General features: G+C 38.1%; 1 protein-coding gene across 1 annotated transcript in view; it reads left to right on the top strand.

Annotated features, from left to right (window-relative positions):
- Positions 1 to 227: 227 nt before the first annotated feature.
- Positions 228 to 19,953, top strand: part of VCAN (versican) — a 105,016-nt gene continuing 85,290 nt past the window's right edge. Inside the window, exons 1-2 of the mRNA XM_026087164.1 lie at positions 228 to 297; positions 8,997 to 9,368. Coding sequence (XP_025942949.1) covers positions 228 to 297; positions 8,997 to 9,368 — 442 coding nt within the window. The remainder of the gene's footprint in view (positions 298 to 8,996; positions 9,369 to 19,953) is intronic.

Below are 19,953 nucleotides of genomic sequence, written 5' to 3'. Positions count from 1 at the left end.
TCATTATGAATCTGTATTAAATAGAGCCAAATTGTCATTATAACAAATCTCCATCATAAAATATATGGAAAAATCTTGAAAACAGGAAGTCCTTGGGCAGCATGTTTGCAGATCATGAATTGCTTCTGATATCAATGATATATATTGATGTACTGAGTTATAGCACTTGACAAGAACTCAGTGGAATACTTCTGACTAACTCCTCTTTTCTTTATCTGTAGGTCAAGATGTTGTTAAATATAAAAAGTATCTTATGGATGTGCTCTACGTTAGTTGTAACATATATGCTACCTAAAGGTAAGTCTGTCGTACATGGAATCATTTATTAAAATTCATTTTATTGACAGTGGAAGGCATCATGATCCAATTTGTAGTGTGTATCCCAAGAGCCTGGAGGTTTGGTTTCTGGTCTTGCCTCTGCTGCTATTTCCTGCTGTATTGTGTATTCAACTTTGCTTCTGTGTTCTCCTCATTGCCTTATTAATTTATATAAAAGACTCTGTGGTGAGGATGTTTCTCCCAATATTTGTACGTGTCCATCTGATGTCTCATGAGGTTTTAAGTGCTGCTGTAAGTCAAATAATAAAGAAAGTGCCATAGGATTACATTATGTAAAGTAAAATAGATTTTTCTTCTCCAAATTTTCAAGAATAGAATTTTAATTCTGTAACCCGTGCTTGTGAAGTGTTTGACCTGTGGGTCAGATATGTCTCGTACCTTCATTCTGCATGGTCCAAAGAGGAGTTCCCCTACAACAGATGAGGAGAGGGCTGCCAGGAGGGCTAACTGTAGTGGAGGGTAGACACCTTCCACAGGAGCTTCAGCCTGATGCTGTGGAGGGGGCAGGGAGCAGTGCCTGTGGCATGGCTCTTGGGAGCAAGAGCAGACTTCTGGGACTGAGCTAGCCAGGCTGCAGAAGCAGTGAATGAAATGGGGGCGTCTCTAGGCTATGGGAGTACTGGTTCCTCACACCTCGCAGTCAGATCCCAATGCATATACTCATGTTTGTCATGACACAGCACCATTTTGGATTTATAGGACACATGCTCTTCCACAGTTCCTGCTCTCTGTATTCAGGGTGAGAGGCTGCATGTAAGAAGGACAGAAAATAAACTAGTAGCCTAAGTTTCTTCTTTGCTCTGTTAGCTAGTGAGGAGCTGTTGGGGCATGCATCTGGAGTGGGCACTGTGTCAGCTCCCTTGTTGATGGGGGGCTGTTATTAGCTGGCCTGTGTGATTCGAGTGGTCTTTAAGATACTGAGCAGAGGCAGGTTCCAGGCTGTTGGGCCTGGAGCAGGGGTGCATTAAGGCAGATGCAGGTGTTAGGTTTGTGTGATAAGGAGGAGCCCTTATTACTTCTCATGGTGATTACATGGTAACACTGAAATATATATTCATGTGTGGTTGCCAGGGTTATTTGAAAGTTTGATTCAAGCCTTCAGTAAGGAAGCTGCTGCAGACTCACAAAATTATGATAACAGCAAGCCTCAGAGCAAGACAAGAGCAGTTTTGTTTCTGTTCTGTTCTTTTTTCTTTCCTGTTCTGTCCTTCTCAAACTGATTTTAGTCTTGAAAGGATCAAATGTACTCTTTTTTTGCCAGCTTGTCCACTGGCTCTAGCAAAGCCTTTAGGTAGTACTTTAAGATAAGACTCTTGTGCTTAGCAGAGTCAACTAAAAAAAAATGTAGTTTTCTTCCTGGAGCACGTTGGGAGCACCACCCTTTACTGTTTCCTACTGTTGCTTCCTCCTTAAAGCTAGTTTTGTTTTTCCATTCTTCATTAAATAACAACAGGCCAGGAAGACTACAGTTGTCCTCAGAGACAACAGATTCAAAGCTTCAGGGAGAGAGCCAGGGACAAAATCTGAGCCTCTGTTCTTTTATTCATGGAGGACTGAGACTGATTTGGTTATTAAATGTCAGTTTACTATGTTGTTGATATGAAGCATTCTAGGTAATTCTAGATATTCTAGAATAAAATTCTAGGTAAGTGTTTATGAAAAGAGGTCTTGGACTTGCAAAGTCTATGTGGCGAACTTAGAATTTTTTTTACTTCATGAGTTATAGCTTTCTTTAAGGTGGAAATGTCTTTTTTAAGATATAGTAAAATGAGGATAAAATGAAAAGCTATTATCCATAATTAGTCAGCTTCAAAATGGAGTAAATGGTTGTATATCATTCACGTGAGGAAAGGTAGAAAGACAAGATTTTACCTGAAAAGCAGCCTTGGGATGGAGATGTGCAGGGAGATGAAATAAGCAAGGAAAAGAAATCTGAAAAGAAATTTAAACTTGACGTTTCTGTTATGACCTATTTAAAATCTCATGTTTACTTAGGGTATAGCTCCATGAACACTGTAGTCTCACAGATATTTTGCCACTAGACAGGATAATACTGCCCCTTCTCTATCCCCTAGTGCTAGTTTTCGTGCTTTCCTTTGTACTGACACTAGTATTTATGTGGGTATACAGTCAGCTGGATCAGGTAAATATATTGTCTGAAAGACAATCTGTTACATTTTTTAAAGGTTAGTTTTTAGCTGGATCAGCTCTTTGATCTGACTTTCTGCCTTGCGCAAATGCTAGTGCTGGCAGAATTAGGGGATTGGGAACTCATCACTGGAAGTAGGGAAAAGTGGGACTGAACCTTGTAGTGGTAGGATGTGAGTCTGCACCTTTAGATATCCTCTGAGTTACTCTGTCTTTCATCACCTCCAAAATGGCTCATGTGGTCTCCAGAATGGAATTTTTAGTATATAGGCAAGTTCTGTGTGAACATCCTGGTTAGAGGTTCTCAAAAATAGTAGTCCAGGTTCTGACTAGTCCTTATTTGCCCGAACCTTTGAGAAGGAATGTAGAAAGAGCCTTCTCCTAGAAATACGCTGTGAGCATGGTGGCTTTTATTTTGAAAGTTAGGGGCCATACTTTTGTCAGAGATTCTTAAACATATTCGAAGCATGACCATGCTGAAGATAACAAAGATCATAAAATATTTTAGAAAAAATATGGATTCTATAGGATTGATTCATATCCTTTTACTTTGAGAAATGTCAGCTAGTTCATGTATCACTGTTTTTGAGCATGGATATTACAACATCACTGGCAAACTTTTCCAATACATCTGGTATCTTTAGCTAAAAAAACCCCCAAACCCTGTCTTTGTGTCTAGAGGAGTTAGACAGGAATTTCTGAAGCTTCAACTTTTTTCTTTTTAAATTCTGAATTGGAATACAAAACTGAAGCCTTGAAATCTTTCATGAAACACAAATTCCCACATCTCCATTCCCAAAATGGATTGGGTCACTCCACATGTTTTATTTAAATAGTTTCTTCAATATAATGCATAGCAATATTTCCTTTCAAAAGCTTTCAGGCAAAATCATTCTGAAAATTTAAAATCTTTCTTTCAAGAATCATATGGGAAATTTGTCAAAATTGACACTTATATTTAAAAAAAAAAAAAAGTTGAGCTTTGGTCAGCTGGCATTTTCTCCTGGGAAAAATGCTGTGCTGAAAACTCTCTAAGCATCTGTAGTATTTGGGGACTAACCTATTTTCCTGTCTGCCACTGCACTGGTCTCTAAACATCTGTCATTCAGTCTAAGGTTTAATTTTGGCATTATTCTAGCTGCTTAATTTATTCAACAGCTTACCATAACATCTTCCCAAGCAACTCCTTTTCTCTGCCAAGTTCCCCAAAAGGCTTTATTTGGATATTTCAGTTTCCTTTCCTTTTTTTTTTTTTTTTTGAATCCAAGAGTCTAATAATAGTCATAACAAAACTTTAGCTTTATTTAGAACACAGAAAGTTATAAGCATGCAACATTTTATGCATTCACCATTAACTATCTTTGTTTCCTATCTTTGTTTCCATTCATCTTTGAGAATGGTCACATTCATAAATACCTAACATATTTGCATGATGCACTCATTAGATTTTATGCAGCAGTGTAAGTATTTTTCCTCTGAAAGCAAGTTGAGAATGCTCTTGTATGGTTTCTGTGAGACTTTAAATTCCCGGGGGATATATTTGTCAGGAGGGCAGCAGGAAATAGAGTGTAAGCCTCTGGGGTCACAGGAGTGCCCCTTCGCAGGACCTGCACTGTTTGCTCTGGTATACATGAAGGATTAATGACAGAAGTTAATGAACAAGGTTTACACCTATTGCTAGCTTGACATTTACTCACTTTGAACTGGCTGATGTTAGGATATTGTAGTTTACAAGCTGGACCTGGTGATTGTGCTAAATATTGGCATTTACCTTTTAAGTAACTATTTGTCATGTCGTGAAAGCCTTGTGATCCAGAAAAGAATAGAAATCCCCTAAATTGCAGTGTATGATATATTTCTAAGGGGTGTGTGTGTGTGTATGTGTGTGTATATATATATATATATATATATAAATACACACCAGTTTATCTGTGTTTTTTGCATATGTGACATAAAACACGTGTGAATGTATATGATGTTTGCATGTGTGTGTCTCTATACATGTTACATTGAGCTCTGCAGCTGAGATTTACATTTGCCTGGCTTCCTGTGATTTACTTGCAGAGCTTGAAAGTAATTTATTCTTCATTACTTTATACCTTCTTCAGTTGCTCTGCTTGCTCAGACAAATCTCCTGGTAAAGAACTCTGAGGTGTTTTGTTGGGTGTCCGTCTGTTATCTCCACTGTCAAAGTCCTGTACAAATTTGTGCAAACAATGCATTCATTTTAATTATTTTTAATATTCTCATTGAAAGATTTAGGGTTAATGAACAGATGTCTCAAGTTCAGTTTTAGTAGTCAGATTCACAGAACACACAAGTTCATTGATACTTTCTCTGGCTGCTGACAGGTAGGTCTCTATAGCATATATGTAGGTAGGCTGCTGATGAACTCAAAGGAGATTTAAATGTTCTTGTCTCACAAATTTGGCTTAAAAATAGAATCTTTTACTCTTTAAACATATGCTTTTGTCTACTTATTCAGTAACATCATTTTGTTCAGTTAAGATTAATAATATAGCAAAATCGTTCTTCTAAACAGTGTCACCTCATGTAGGGTATGCTTTTCTTTTGGATTCAGACTTTTTGTCCATTACGAAAACTGGTGTTGTGGTTATGGTTACTGTAATGTAACACTGCAAAGTTCTGTCATTTTTTTTCTTTAGATTTCCATTTGAAGAGGTTTGTAACTTTTACAGCAAAAAAAAATTATGTATATATATATACACACACAAAGAATTCCATGGAAAGAGACTTTGTTTTTGAGCAAGAAGTATGTTTATATTTTGTGTCCAACTTCAAAAGAAAGGTATCAAGCCATACTTTCGTTGCTAAGATGAGCTGACTTTACAACCTAAATGGTAGGTTGGGAGGACCTAAGGCAGTTTTGCTAACAAAATAGAAAAAAACAAAAGCAGACTGTTTTTTTTTTTTTCCCCTCTCTACCTTGAGTAAAGCAAACTATCTTTACTCAAAGTAGAGAGAGGAAACCCTGTCAAAGAACTACAAGAGACCTGGGTGCAGATTTATAGCTCACTGAGCTACCTGCCTTTAAGAATGTCCCTTTACTTAATAATGCAGCCCAAACCTATTACAGCATTTGGTGAGGCCATCTGGTAAGGAATGCCTCTAGGATGTTGGGCCTTATGATGGGGAAAGGCCCACGGCTTTTGGCTACAGCTGGAGCCTACCTAGCCTTTGTGCGTACAGCGTTGGCATGTGTCACGTGCCTTCAGTCTTCCCTCAGTCCCACGTGCCGTCACCCCCCTGATAAACTGATACAAATGCATGGACTTAGCTTTAGATATGAGGAAGATAAGACAGGAACAAGTTGTATGGAAGTCCTACCCAGCAGCTGAGACATAACAGGCCTGTTTTCCATCAGGATGTCACATGGGAAAAGTTTTCATTCTGCCTTCTCTCATCACTCACTCTGATGTTTGAGATATTTAATATTTAAATTTAGAAAGACACAAAAAACCCCTGCTGAGACACAATATCTAGTGAGTCTGCCATAATTTGACTGTGTTGTGCTGCTGTGGGCCCAGCCCTGCAGTCTCATCTCATACAAAGCTCTCATTGACTTTGCTGGGGTGTGCAGCAGGTGCCCAGGTGATTTGAACTTAGCTGTGTATTTTCTTTCTTTATTGTCTATGTATTTTCTGTAATGAATTTATTGTGCTTACAAGATGCATGTATTATTTAGCAACAGAAAAAATGCTTATATTCATCACCAGCCAGTTTAGTCACTTCAAAACTGTCCCCCTGCCCCCCCCCTTTTTTTAAGAACACCTAATGTTACTAATGTTTAGGTCCTACATGACTGGGTAAGGAGATGGGATAAAAGAATGTTCAACAGTAGGAAATTTCTGTCCTAATGAACTGGCAAATACCTTCCTGTCTAGCTTGTGTTCAAATTTACAAAGAGTTACAAAATATTTTCTTGCTTGATGGCTTGTTTGTATTTTGCTGGCCACATCCCATCTAAAGAATAATTTATACCATACCATGAATAGTAGCTGAAAAAGAGACATGATATGGAGCATGAGTCTAAGGTAAAATGCAAAAGAAACAAAAGGGGTATATGGATTAATAGGAGAAGAGATGGATGCTTTCTGCATTGGCCAGTAAATTCTGCTTGACTGACTAGCCTGGATTGCTGCAGGAAGTCCTGTTTTTTGGAACAATACAGGAATGTCACTTAATCCAATGCTTCAGTTACAAGCATGTATTTTTTTTTCCTCCTCTTCTGCTCTTCTCGTCCATCTGCAAGTCAAAACAAAGTGTGCTTTTATAAAGTGCTTTGTAATACTTTCCACAGTTAGACAGACGTATTTGTAGCTACACGGTCTTCCCTATTCTGGGATATAGCCCAATTTATGATAGAGCTATTTTGCATATCATGATGATTTGTGTTTGCTGCCAGAAGCTTTCAGTCTACTGAATGTGAAGACACAAATTTAAAGAGAGGAAATTTCCTCAGGGTTCAGTACTGATATTCCAGATCACTTGCAAGCAGAAAGAGATCTCTAAAAGTTATTAAAATTCTGTCAGTCAGGATAATTATGAGTAGGTTATTTTTCGTGTAAGAAGTTCCTGTTATGTATCTAAATGACAAGAGATCATAATAAAGACTAAATATTTTGAGACTGATTTTAATCTCCCACCTGTGCAATTTGGCAGTAATTCCATCACAGCCGATAGGATTGGGTCTTCACTCTTTCTTTAGTTCTACCCCACTGTTATTCACTGTTATTGCAAGAAGGTGATATAAGAGCCAGTTTTTTTTTCCTACTGATAAAGCCAGTCCTTCGTAGTTTATAGCAATTTATTGACTCTGGGGAGTCAATTTGTGTTTCCTTGCAAGYGGTATCCACTACTTTTTTTAAGAAATGTATATGCAATCAAAACTGTTGAGCTAGTCTTTAGAAACTTCTGCTGGCTTGTCTGAAAGCCTTAGGAGTTCTCCAGTCTTCAGTTCTTGTATTGGACCTAGCTTTATCTTTCCTATCTTACAAATAGCTTCTTGGTAGTTCTGAGTTAGCTATGAATGGAAGTAACCTGAGCACTTCTGTTCCAAATTCTGGCTCTTCATTGGTCAGTCCAATTTTTTCATTTTTCTAGTTAGTAGTTTTCTCTAGTATTAAAATGTTTGGATATCAAGCTGATTATTCTTCTATTGAATCATTTGAAGGTAATGCTATTAATATTTTATGGTGTATGAAGGTCTCTATCTCTGATAAAAAATAATCAACTTAAGTAAATTAGTTTTTTTTTGCTTTCTCATTCTTTTCTTTCAAAATGTCCACTGTATATGAATAGGTGATATTTTTGATGATAGATGGACAGAGAGATAATATTCATGTGGTGGTGTCTCTTATTTCATGCATCACTGTGGTCAGTATTTGTTTGAAGATACTGTATTCCTAAACCTTATGAATCATAGCTTGCTTCAAATTAATGATCAGCATTTTCAGCCTTTCAAAAATGTTTGAGTGCAGGACAACGAAAGAGGAAAGATATATCTATGTATATGGATATATGTAATTGTACCATACTTAATGAGGATTAAAAGCTGGTGTATAATAGTATCTAACAGAAATCCTCTTTTCAGACATTTGCTGTGTGGAGGTTGAATGAGCAGTAGTCAACTTTCCCCCCAGGGTGTTGTCAGATGGAAGCATTTCACTGTAAAGTGTTTGCAACTGGAGATGTCATAAAATTGATAAAGGTCCTATCATGTCACGTTTGAGTCAAGTAGGGACTTTCTGTGCATTTTACTTCCTTCTTTGCTTTAACATCCTAAAATACTTTATTTCTGCAATGTGTTAAAGGCTCTGTGGCTGCAAGGAAATAATTTTAAAAGAATGACTAGTGAGAAATTGTTTCAGTGCATATGAAATAAAGAGTTAACCCTTGAAAGAATAATGGAGTAGGGGATGTAATTTATGCAAACTTATAGGCTATGTTTTACTCTTAGGATGTGAATGCCTAAACAAACTACTGTGAGGTAAGGCAGAGTGTGAACGTGCAGCGTGTCAGCGACTCTGCAGTAGCTCCCTATGTGCACACTGCTGACCAGCAATAAATGTGCGGCAACTCACCATCTTTCACTGAGAGTGGTTTTACTTCTATGAAGTAACAAAACATAGCTCTTGCAGTTCAGCTGTCAGCTGAAAATATCAAATTTGGAAAGGAGGTTAATAACTTTGTGGCTATAACAAATGGAGAAAATAAGTCACAGAGCAGTGGATTAATTTGCCTAGATAAGAAAGGGGTGGAGGCAAGACTGGAGCCTTTGGGCTTAATCAAGGGCCCAGGATATGGGARCACATTCTTTTTTAGGTTATACTGATCAGTCTGGGTATGAACCAGCTAAGGATCATGAGATTCAGATCTTCAATGACTGTGAATAACAATTAAATAACAATGTGATTTATCTTTTTCCTCTTTTCCTGATGCACTGATGTGACTTCTCCTTTCTCCCCTCTCCCCCTCTTTTCTTCTAGTTAAAGCAGAAAAAAAAACCCTGGTAAAGGGATCCCTCTCTGGAACTTCAGTCCTGCCATGCTTCTTTTCAACCACACCCACTATAGCCTCCAGCTATGCAGCTGAATATCTTCGAATCAAATGGTCAAAGGTTGAACTGGATAAAAATGGAAAAGATGCAAAAGAAACCACAGTCCTGGTGGCCCAAAACGGGAACATCAAAATAGGCCAAAACTACAAAGACAGAGTGTCTGTTCCAACCCATTCGGAGGAGACTGGCGATGCTTCGCTGACTTTCTCTAAGCTGCGTGCAAGTGATGCAGGGGTGTACCGCTGTGATGTTATGTACGGAGTTGAAGACACACAAGGCATTGTATCATTGGCTGTTGATGGTAAGGATTTGTTTATTTTATTTGTTGTCAGCAGTGATTCCAGTTAAACAATAAAAGCTAGTAATTACCATATAACTAGAGGACATTTAAAGGAGTGTCTTTAGCAAATTGTTCTTCCTTAACTGTTGACTCTTCCAGTTCTCTTCTCTTCTTTTGTTTAATCTTAAGAATCTTTTCCAGTCTGTAGTTTCCCCATTTCTCCTTTTTACCTTTTTGGAAACTACTCCTGATCCTCAGAACAAATGCTATTTGTTTGTTCCTGAGGTAGTTTGATACTTCAATTAATTTCATATCCTTTGCAAGATGAGCTCCTGCTTTTACAATCTTTTTTAGGAGAAATCTCTAAAGTTTTCCACAACCAGCCCTTCTGAGCCATGATGCATAGTATAATAATATATGTGTCTGAAAATGTCTTTACAATATAAGAAGACAGACTTGGCAGGCAGAAGCAGTTTCTTTTTAATTGTTTGTGTAGGATGAGAAGAAGCAACTGCCTCGCCACTGGAGCTCTAGTTGGCCTGTCTTGCCACTGGTCATGCAAAAAATGCAAACTAAACTGGGAACCACTCTTTCTATGATAGGAACATCAAACACAAAGGAAGAATTTCCTTTGTCTCAGTAATAGATTTCCTCCTAACTATCCAAACTTTATCTGGCAGAAGCTGCAGGAACACAAAAAGGGAGATAAGTACTAATGTTCTCTGACATGGAAGATCCAGGACTAAGAGCTGTTTTTCAAGTACTATAAGGAAATAGCATCCAAAACTTTGAGGGGAAGAAGTGTATATGTAAAGGAATATAACAGACAGGACTTTCGAAAGTGTGTAAGTGTCAAAAGGAGCACCTGATCTATATGTTTTGCTTCTAAGAGCATTCTTATACAGCACAATGAGAACAGAGTAGAGACTGCTCCAGAGCTGTATAGCCCTGTCAGTGTGGCACTGAGCCTGAACTAATAAATTGTGCTGAAAGGCAGGACATATTAGCCCAGGCACGGTGCCATGTTAATGCAAATTTTGGGCACAAATTTTTCTGTGTGCTTGGGACAGTGTTGTGCTGTGGGGTTGTACCAGCTTGCATGAACATTAGCTTGGACTCTTTGCCTTGTGCTCTTTTGCACTTAGGTGTTTTTTGAAAGTTTCATGAGTATTTATTCCAATGACTGAATCCCAAAACAAACATTGATATCGGCTGCTGAAAGTCATGGCTTTGGCTAAGGTTTTTCAAAAGCTTAATACTGCGTTGTTCTTCCAATATGCCTAATACAACTTTAGCAGTCTTTTGGCATTGATTCAGTGAAAGGTTTAGGAGATGTGTTCTTAATTTGGAAATACAATAAATCAGTGTAACTATTAATGTCTGTATAACTTCACAGGCTGTTTACTCCTATTGGCAAAAGCAGAAGAAATCCTGGTTTGAACATTATTTTTCAGTAACTAATGTGCCTACCATTCCTTATTCCTTTTAAATTGCTCCCTCGACTACATATCTACATCCAGGAGCAGCAGACATTTACTGCAATAAAATATCTGATGATTTATTCCAATACTTCAGCTTGTATAGTTAGTGCTGTTGCAAAACACTGTATGAGATGCACAGTTCAGATTTTTTTTAATTAAAGGAGGTTTCACACAGCTCTTTCTGCAACTGCTGTTTGTTATGGTTGCTCTAATGTCAAAATTTGGGAAAGGGAAAAGGCCAGATATTGATCTAAATGAAAATAGCATTTTTTAAATTCTCAATTGTGCTCTCAGTTTTTTATTTTCTCTATTAAGTAAACAATTGTCATTTATCAGGCTTATAAAATTTTCATATGAATATTGTTGCCCCTCAATATTTCTGCCCTCATTTCATTACAGATCTCTGGATTCTCTGTGATTTCAGCTTTTATTTAAAAAAAAAAAAAAAAAAGTCCCAGATCTAATTAGTTTTCATTGTGTTGTCTTTTCGAATCTGCAGCCTAAAGTATTAACAACTGCCTAAGGACAAATATGATCTTTTGCGCTTACTCTGTGTACATTCTTCATTGACTGTCATTACCACAGTACTGGAGAATCTTCTTTTCATACTGAAGGTGTTAACTTCAAAGTTGGCAGTTAACATAGTTCAGCACTGTGTTTTGGTCAGCTCTTCTAAGCTAAGTGGAGCTGATACAGGTGCTTGTGTGGAAGCCCTAGGAAGCCCTGATAAGAGTATTACCAGTTTTGCTAGTACAAGAAATCAGATACATGATTTCATTACTCCAGTATAACAAATACCAAGTTTTGGCTGAAGTGCAGTAGCTGAACATGTGCAAACTTTAAGCTTGTCACAAATGAAGAGTAAAATGCATTCTTGTAGCACTCTTTCTCTGAGGTCTGACTGGGCATGTTTTATTTCACCATTGCAGTGGATTAAAAGTGTGTCGAAAAAGTGGTTATTGTGGCTCAGCTGATGCTGCAGTAACTTGATTGTTGTCCTGAACCTAAAGTGAAGCAGAATCCTTTTATTTAAGATAGGAAGCTTTTGCAAAATTCCCTGTGTGAGGGCAACTCAGATGTAGAAAGAAATGTTACATGCTTCTTCCTTGCACAGAATGCATATGACACCTTTCAGGTAGTGGAGGATAAGATTTTGTGAAGCACTTTGGGATCCTTCTGGAGAAAGGAAGTTTGCACATGGTCAGAGTCACTGTAACCATTGTTTGTTGCTATTCTTTAAGTGCCAACACTATTATGTGTGTTGAGAACTGAGTCCAATTTAATGAATTTATTGGAAATGGCCAAATGAACTAGGCCAAAGCTTATCTGGCATAAATCTGCATAGTTCTGCTGAAGTAGTGTAATTATTGCTTTTATTATTATGATAACTTTCTGGATTTTGTTTGCTAGTTTGATTGTTTTTTTAAATCAGTGCAGGACTTGAGTCCTAGATATTTCTAGATTTGTTTGGACATTCCCTCAAATGATGACTTTCAAACAAAAACCACACTCCAGCATCAATGAAGCCAATTAGATAAGCTTAGACAGCTGTACTGTTTGTTTTTCCAGTTGAACCTTTTACAAGTAAGTTAACACATAACTGACAGAGCTTACCTGAATAAGAAAAAAAAAACCAAAAAACCCCCCACTAGCTGCCATTTCTTACCTTTCATCTAGGTTTGTTAGGAATAAAAAAACCCCACTGAACCCAGTGTGTATCAAATGAATGTGTTACCAGTTATGGAGCTTGCTGTGCAAAATGTGATTTCAAAGAAAGAATTCTCTCTGTAGATTATAATTTTTTTCCAAGTTAAGCTTTGCAAAGTGAACAGTTGGTATTAGACATTGAAAATAAATAGTAAAATATTTAAGGCCTGTTTTTTTTTTTTTTTTCCTAAACCTGAAGAGACCAAGAGTGCCTACAAAAAGATGCATATAATAGTGCATCTAATTTGTCTGTGTAGATATCACACACACAGTTACAAATTTGATAGTTTGCATGTAAATATCCAGTTAATTGGCAATTTTTAGATGTAAAATAAACTTCTGAAGTTCAGAAGAGTCCGATTTGTATGTTATTAAGCAACAAGTTAGTACTAGCTTTATCATTAAATGGGATGTATATACAAAGCCACCTTCTTTAACCACTAAGAACCTGTTCTCCAATGTTTTGACTTGGGATGCAACAGCATCAAATCCTACATCACCATATGGTTATTTAGGTGAGGTCTGAGTAGAAGATAGTATGTTTCCTACTCTACAGTCATTTAATATAATTGTTGCATAATTTATGCTCCTCACAAATTAGGCTTAGAACAAACTCAAACCCTGGAGAGTGTCTGTACCATTTCAGATGAAAGATCTGTCTACCCCAATATCCTATGCTGATAAAGGGAGAGATAGCTGATAGGGAAGGGCAAATGTAACTGTTTTTCCCCTGTATACTCTCTTACTGTCAGAGACTTATAGCCCATGGTTTTCCTGAGACAGAAGTAGTAGCTTTGTTACATAGCCCTGCATAATTTTTTTTTCAGGCACTTGCTTTTTGAACACATGTAAATTTTTAGTATCCACAGCTGGAGTCTTCATTTAGTTGGTTATTATTCTCAAGGAGACAAATGTTTAAGCATCCTTGTTTTCTTTCTCTCCGTGTTGCATACTTCTACTGTCCTTTTTGACAGATAAACTCTATTTAAAGAGCAGTCAGCTTCTTTTTGATGAGAGTTCCAAAACTTCGCTAGAATTCTGAGCTTTTTTTCTTTGTTTTTGTTATGTGTACCATTTATGCCTAATATTCAAATGATCAATAGCTGCTTATATTAATTCTGTTTGTTAGGAGCTCACATAACTCATCAAGATACTGTGGTTTAACACGTCATCTTGTATCACCTGAACAGTGCTGACCTGTGTGCATTGTTAGCCTATGACAGATGTGAATTAGTTTAATTTTTAACTTTGTTTAAATTGCTCCCACTTAAGGTTATGTCTGAATACTAGGGGGAAAAGAGCTGATGTGAGGCTGGGCTAACTCGGTCTTGTACACTGTCCTGAGGATCTATCTGAGGAAAGTCAGCAATGTAGGACTAGAAGGACATCCTGGGTTATTTAATCTAGTCCCTTTGGTATTTCAAGTAGCCATGTTATCTGCCTTTGTTAATCCCCCAATCAAGTGGGAAGGCGCCCATTAGCGACAACTAACAGTTATCAGGCGTTTTGCACAGTTCATCCCAGATCGGTGAGGTTAGGTTGAACTGTACCTACCACGCATATTACTATTTTCATTTTACAGCCGGTGAAAGTGTAGCAGAGAAGTGTGCAACGCTTAATTTCAGTCGACACAGGAAGTTTCAGGGTGGCCAGATGTCCCTGCTAATTGATGTAACCGCAGAATTGTCCCTGAGGCAGGGGATGAGCTAGTGCCAACAGGTCTGTAGTCTACTGTAGAAGGGCAGTTTCATCACACTGGACACCACCTTTCCTGCTACTAATTGTAGGGAATACTTCCCATACACCCTGCTTGTAACTGTAACTATATTGACTTCTCAGGCAGGAAAATTTTATATTCAAAGTAGAGCTAATAGTCTTACAGTATTATATGCTTGGACCTCTTACAAAAAGTGCAATATGCAAAACACATCATTCATATTTATTTTTCCTTTTGAGGTGTTGTCTTATCTGTCTTCTCTACACTTTGCTCCGTTTGAAGTCTTCCCCTTTTCTCAGAAACTACCCTTCCTTTGTCAGTTCTTGTATTTTATCTTTCTATAGCATTTTGAGTTTTTTTTCAGGACCTTTTTTGTTATCAGTATTATTAAATCCACAGTTCAAACCATCTCATGGTAGGAAGCCTCGGCCTCCTAATTTTTGAATGCTTGGGGTTATTTTTCCTTCATTCTTAGTCATTTCCTTCCCACTGTTATCTAAAAACGTCAAGCCTCCCGAGCCTTCAGATCTTTAAGAGGGATGGCTTTCCCTTCTCATTAGCTACCACTGTTAGAGGCATCTGAGCTGCCTCTTCCTTCCCATTTCAAGCACTTTTTGCAGGGCTGTGGGTTTTCACCTGTATACCAGTAGAGGCACGTGRATACAAGGTAGAGGTTGACTACCAGCAGGTAATGCCCTCTGAAGATCGTCTCTGAGTATTCAGCTGCCCGCTAAGAGTTCACCAAATGTGACTTCATGACATTGACCTTATGGCTTATGACTCCAGCTCTGAAATCAGGAAACCTGAAATCAAGGTGGGATTTATTTTAATTCAGCTATTAAAAGTTGGGTGTCTAATCTGAGTCCAACATGTAGGCTGTTGCCCCAGCTAGCTCCTCTTCGATGAGAGTTTTGGGTGAGATGAACTCTCTAGCAGTCTGTATCCCTCTCCATTGATTAGAGAGACTTAGATGACTAGTTTAGCTAAGACTTCTAATTGTTAGGCAAGCAAACCCAGGTGAGTTGACTCCCCCAAAGGTTTTAAAAAGAGGTATTGCTATATCTCTCTATGTCCCTGTTTATCCTCTCTCTGTAGCTACAATAAAATCGACTTTTATAGAATAGTTTTAGGACACCTTGGCAAAAAGCTGACCTACAAGTGCAGTATTCTTCATTCTGGAACATGATCAAACATTTAATGAACTTGTTTTGTGTTCTGCTATGGTGTTGGGCAATTAAAAATAACATATATGATCAAGTGTAATCAAAAAGAAAAATCTGAATAAACCACTTTTTTGAGCTGATGTTTGGTAACCTCCTTGGAAATGTCTGCAGATTTAAGAGGATCAAAGTGGCATGTGGGATACTTGCCATTTTCTTGCTTTTTTTTTTTTTTTTTGCCTCTTGTGAGTGAATATTTTTTAGCAATAGTGTTATCCTTTTGTTACTGGTGTTTTGGGAGACTGCTGCTTTCATGGGTCTGTTAGTTTTTATTTGATTTTGCTGCAAGTCTGCAAGACTTTTTAGAAATTAGGTAAAAAGAGAGAAAGCCAGTAAGGAAAATCCTAAGCTTAAAATACTGACCTAGTTAATGGGGAGAAGCAGCAATTAGAGAGGCAGATTTAGATGGTAATTCACATTTTCATTTTTATGCAAACTCTTCTTTCTTGCAGGCATTATAATGATAATAAATGGGAATTGTTTTCAAAGTGGGAACAGTGCCACTCAGTTGTGCTCTTAGCCCTGAGAGATTGTATGTTGACAACCTAATTGATTTATTCTCTCTAAAGCCAGAACTCTCCTTCATTATCTCTTAAGTATGACATTTGAAGAGATGTTTTTTATTTAATCTTTTAGAATTGTCTGTCTTAAATCTTTATCACTTCTTGGTGTTCAACTTCCGTGCTTCCTTGCTAACTAAATTAAAAAAAGCTGCTACATCTTTAAACTTGTGTTTTCCTGTCTTGAATTACTCATCTAAGGAAGCTCCAGCTTCCATAGCTGAGAAGAGCACAATGGCCAACTGCTATCAAAGGGAAGGAGAGAGGAGTTTATTTCTGGGTCAAAAAGACCCAGGGTTTATGCACAGTGCACCTCAGGAGCAGGGAAGTAAAAATGCCCCAAGAAAGCTGCTGTTCCCCTCATGCAGGGATTGGCAAAACGGCTGCTAATGTGCAGGCTGGAGATGTTTCATGCCAGCCTGGAGGACTTGCAAGCAGAGAGCTCTGGGAGCTGCGTCAGCCTCATGTCATGGGCTCTCCTGCAGAGCAACTGTGGAGGGCAGCTGCTGGATGTGGTATAATTTTTTAATTGATTAGCACTGCCTTAGCTTCCCTGAGCACTTGCGCCTGTGGCCTAGTACATTGCTGTGCAGAGAAAACAAGGCAGGGGATCAGGGCTAGGTGTTCAGAAATAGTACAGGTGTAGCAAAGAAGTCCTCCGCTCTGGCAAATCAGCCCTGTGAAAAATACAGGTAGAGCTCAGCATTAATTGCTTATCTTCTCTGGACCAGCTTGTTCAGAGCAGCTTGCGTACAAGCTGCATACAGCAGCATTATTCTGTGCACCTCAAACCCCCAAAACTCTGTGCGGAAGAGCAAAGTGAGAGTCGGTTCAAGCAGTTTCTGCCTCTGGAGAGCAGGAAGCCCTCATGGGCGCATGAGCGCAAGCGGTTGCTCTGCACTTCCTCTGCACTCTGAGAAGTTCCTGGAGGCATTTGGCAGTGGAGCTCCTGCTGATGCAATGCAGCCTGTTCTCAGGTTACCAAAGCCTACAACAGGGTCAGAAGATGGGTGCAAAACCTCGAATGAGGAACACGAATTATTCATGCAGGAAGCTGAAAATGCTGCAGTATTCCTTCCTTTCATACAGTGTTCTATAGCCTCTGTTTTGGTGTGCATTTGTGATGTAAATTATTTTCTGCATTAAAAGCAGGGAGGATCACCAAATTTATGTGGAACTTGGTTAGCTTTGGAAATAAGATAGGGGATATTTGAGGGGTCTGTCCCACCAAGACTATCATTTGAACCTAAAAATTAACAGAGTAACAACCTCTGCCATCGTAATCTTAGTCTTTTCTCTTGGCTTGCTATTTGAAAAGGCCAATTAGATATTCTTTGCTGGATCAGACAGCTTGCCAGATCCAGGCTTTATGTGACTCCAAGAGTGTATGTTGCAGCAATATGAGTTCACTAGTGAAAGTAAATGGTAATTTATTAGCCACAGTTAAGTAAGAACTGTCTTACTTTTGCCCTTCTCTCGCAATTCCACTGGGTTTTGCAGCATGACACCCTGGCAAGTAAAAAAGCAATGTTGCAACCCAAAGATGTGAAACCACGGGACCGATCTCTTACGCATGTAAGTCCTAGCTTGTTAAAAGTGAAATACTTTACATTTTCTCTCATTAGTGTAACACACAGATAATTGACTAAAAGACATTCTTGCTGAGACAGAATTCTGTCATTTAGGCAGTGAATTTTGGATACCTCAAATTACTTTCTTATGAGTGCTCTTTCTTACAGTCACTGCTACTCCTTCCTGTAATTATACTTATTTTGTTTGCCAGATGTTCAGTGACAATGTTATACTGCTGTAGTCTGTTTTCCAGTTGCTTTATTTGTCCTAAGACAACTTCTTTCTTGCCTTTTCTTTCAGAAAGCAAATAGACAAAGGGGGAAAAAATCCTTTACAAATGTTTTAAAGTGCAAAAACTCGGACAATGGATTTTGCCCCTCTCTGTGTCTAACTGAAACAATGAAAGTCCTGCACTTTAATCTCCTTAGCCCCAGGGGGTCTTCTAATTATTGCAGCTGTTGCACGGGCTTATACATACTGACCTCTTCCTTCCCATTCATCTTGGAGGCTCTTTTATGTCCATTAGCTCTTCACTGAAAATGGAAGAGCCTTAAACTCTAAGCATAGGTGAAGTTTACCTTTTGGATCAGGCTGAGGAGAACAAAGCATTCTCGAAGTTTCTTTCCAGGATTTACAAATGACCAAAGGCTTTTCTCAGCACTGCAAAAGCTACTTTAAATTGGGAGTGATACCAACATTGATACAACTCTTTAGTTTATTCAGATATCATAGAGATTACCAATATATGCCAACTGAGAAAAGCAGTGGTTGCTTCAAAAATGGAAAAAATGAGAGTGGGAAGACAGTTGGTTCTTGAGAATGCACTTACATGTTTAAGCAATATGAAGCTCTAAAAAATGAGTTCAGAGAAATATGTTGCCGTCTCCTGCTAAATTAATGAACCTTTTTGTGGTTGTGCTGAGCAGCAATGCTTTTGATCCCAAATGAACTCATGTTGCATCAGTCTAGCAATTTTGCAAAAAAAAAAAAAAAAAGAAAAAAAAAGTTTATTACAGGCAATGAATCTAAATTCATATAAAATACATTTTAATTAAGATTAGAACAGCAAACCAAATGAACAACGTGCTTCACATACTTGTGAGTTTCTGGTTGGAGTCTGAGTTGCAGAGTCAGAGTCAAATATTGTATAGTACAAACAAAGGAAAGTTTAAAATGTTAGTATCTGCTCTTCACAATAAAAAGCAGTAAAGCCAGATGCCCATCTTGCATATATTCTTATAGGTTTGTCCTTAATATTCAGGATAAATGTTTTATCCACTTGCCCATTTCTTATTTCTGGGCATAGAACACCAAGCAGGTCAATTAAAATCATATTTTTATTTTCTACTATACCACTGAATAGAGCCGTACTGATTTATACCAGCAGGTAACTGGCCCACAGTGTCAACTCATATAACTAAATATCTAATATAGTAAATACCTAATCTATTAAAATAAACCTAATCTATTAAAATAAATATTTTAATGCCTACTGCAGCACCTCTTATTTTTGTTGGTTTGATCTGTTAAATTCACAAAGTAATCAGTTGCTGCTGTCTAACTCTTTTTGTGTCGTAAGATAGTGCTCTGTGATGGAAGTGTGATAAGGGACTGTGTGTTTTGGGATATACAAAACCAAATTACTTTTATGCGCACATATATTTTGCATGTCTCTGTATATACATTTTTACACAACTTAGGCAATACAAAGGGTCTATAAATTTTCCCTAATTAGGCAACAGGGGGTGCCACAGAACAGTGAAACTGCAGAGACGTATGAGCTAGTATAGCTATCTCTCTGCCATCCCCTCTCAATCTCGCCCAGTACAGATAGTTTATATTAATAAGGAGATGTGCTTGAGACTGTTGTGTAGCACTGAGGCCAGCTGGAAGGGTATGGCCCTCATCCACGCTGTTAGACTCTTTTGTCTTCCAAAAGGGGATGGGCCCCTTGAACACAGCCCATGGGGAATTGCCCCTGGTCTTTGCTTGCTCCTGAATTTTTTCCAGAGATTTGTTTGGAAGGGTTTTAAGGGACCTGGGCCAATAATGCAGTAAACTAATCTAACAGTTTAACAGTTTTGATGATTGACTTCCAGGTACCTGGAATATTTAATTTATTAATGTGAACATAGCCATGGTGTTTCAGGATGTATTCTTCACTTGTTACCTTTGCCAAACATTGCTTGGGTCCATTTGATGCTGTCTGAAATTATGTCATTGCTCTGAAGAAGCATTATGTGCATTATGGATTAGGTCAGTCATTCTGAAATTGCAGTTTATGGGACACTAATGGTCTAGAGGGTCCTAATATGTGGCCTGGCTGATGTGTGGATCCATATTAAATAA

This window comes from Apteryx rowi, unplaced genomic scaffold (assembly GCF_003343035.1).
Source record: "Apteryx rowi isolate R43461 unplaced genomic scaffold, aptRow1 scaffold_707, whole genome shotgun sequence".
Lineage (NCBI taxonomy): Eukaryota > Metazoa > Chordata > Aves > Apterygiformes > Apterygidae > Apteryx > Apteryx rowi.
This window is presented reverse-complemented; position numbering and strand designations above follow the sequence as displayed.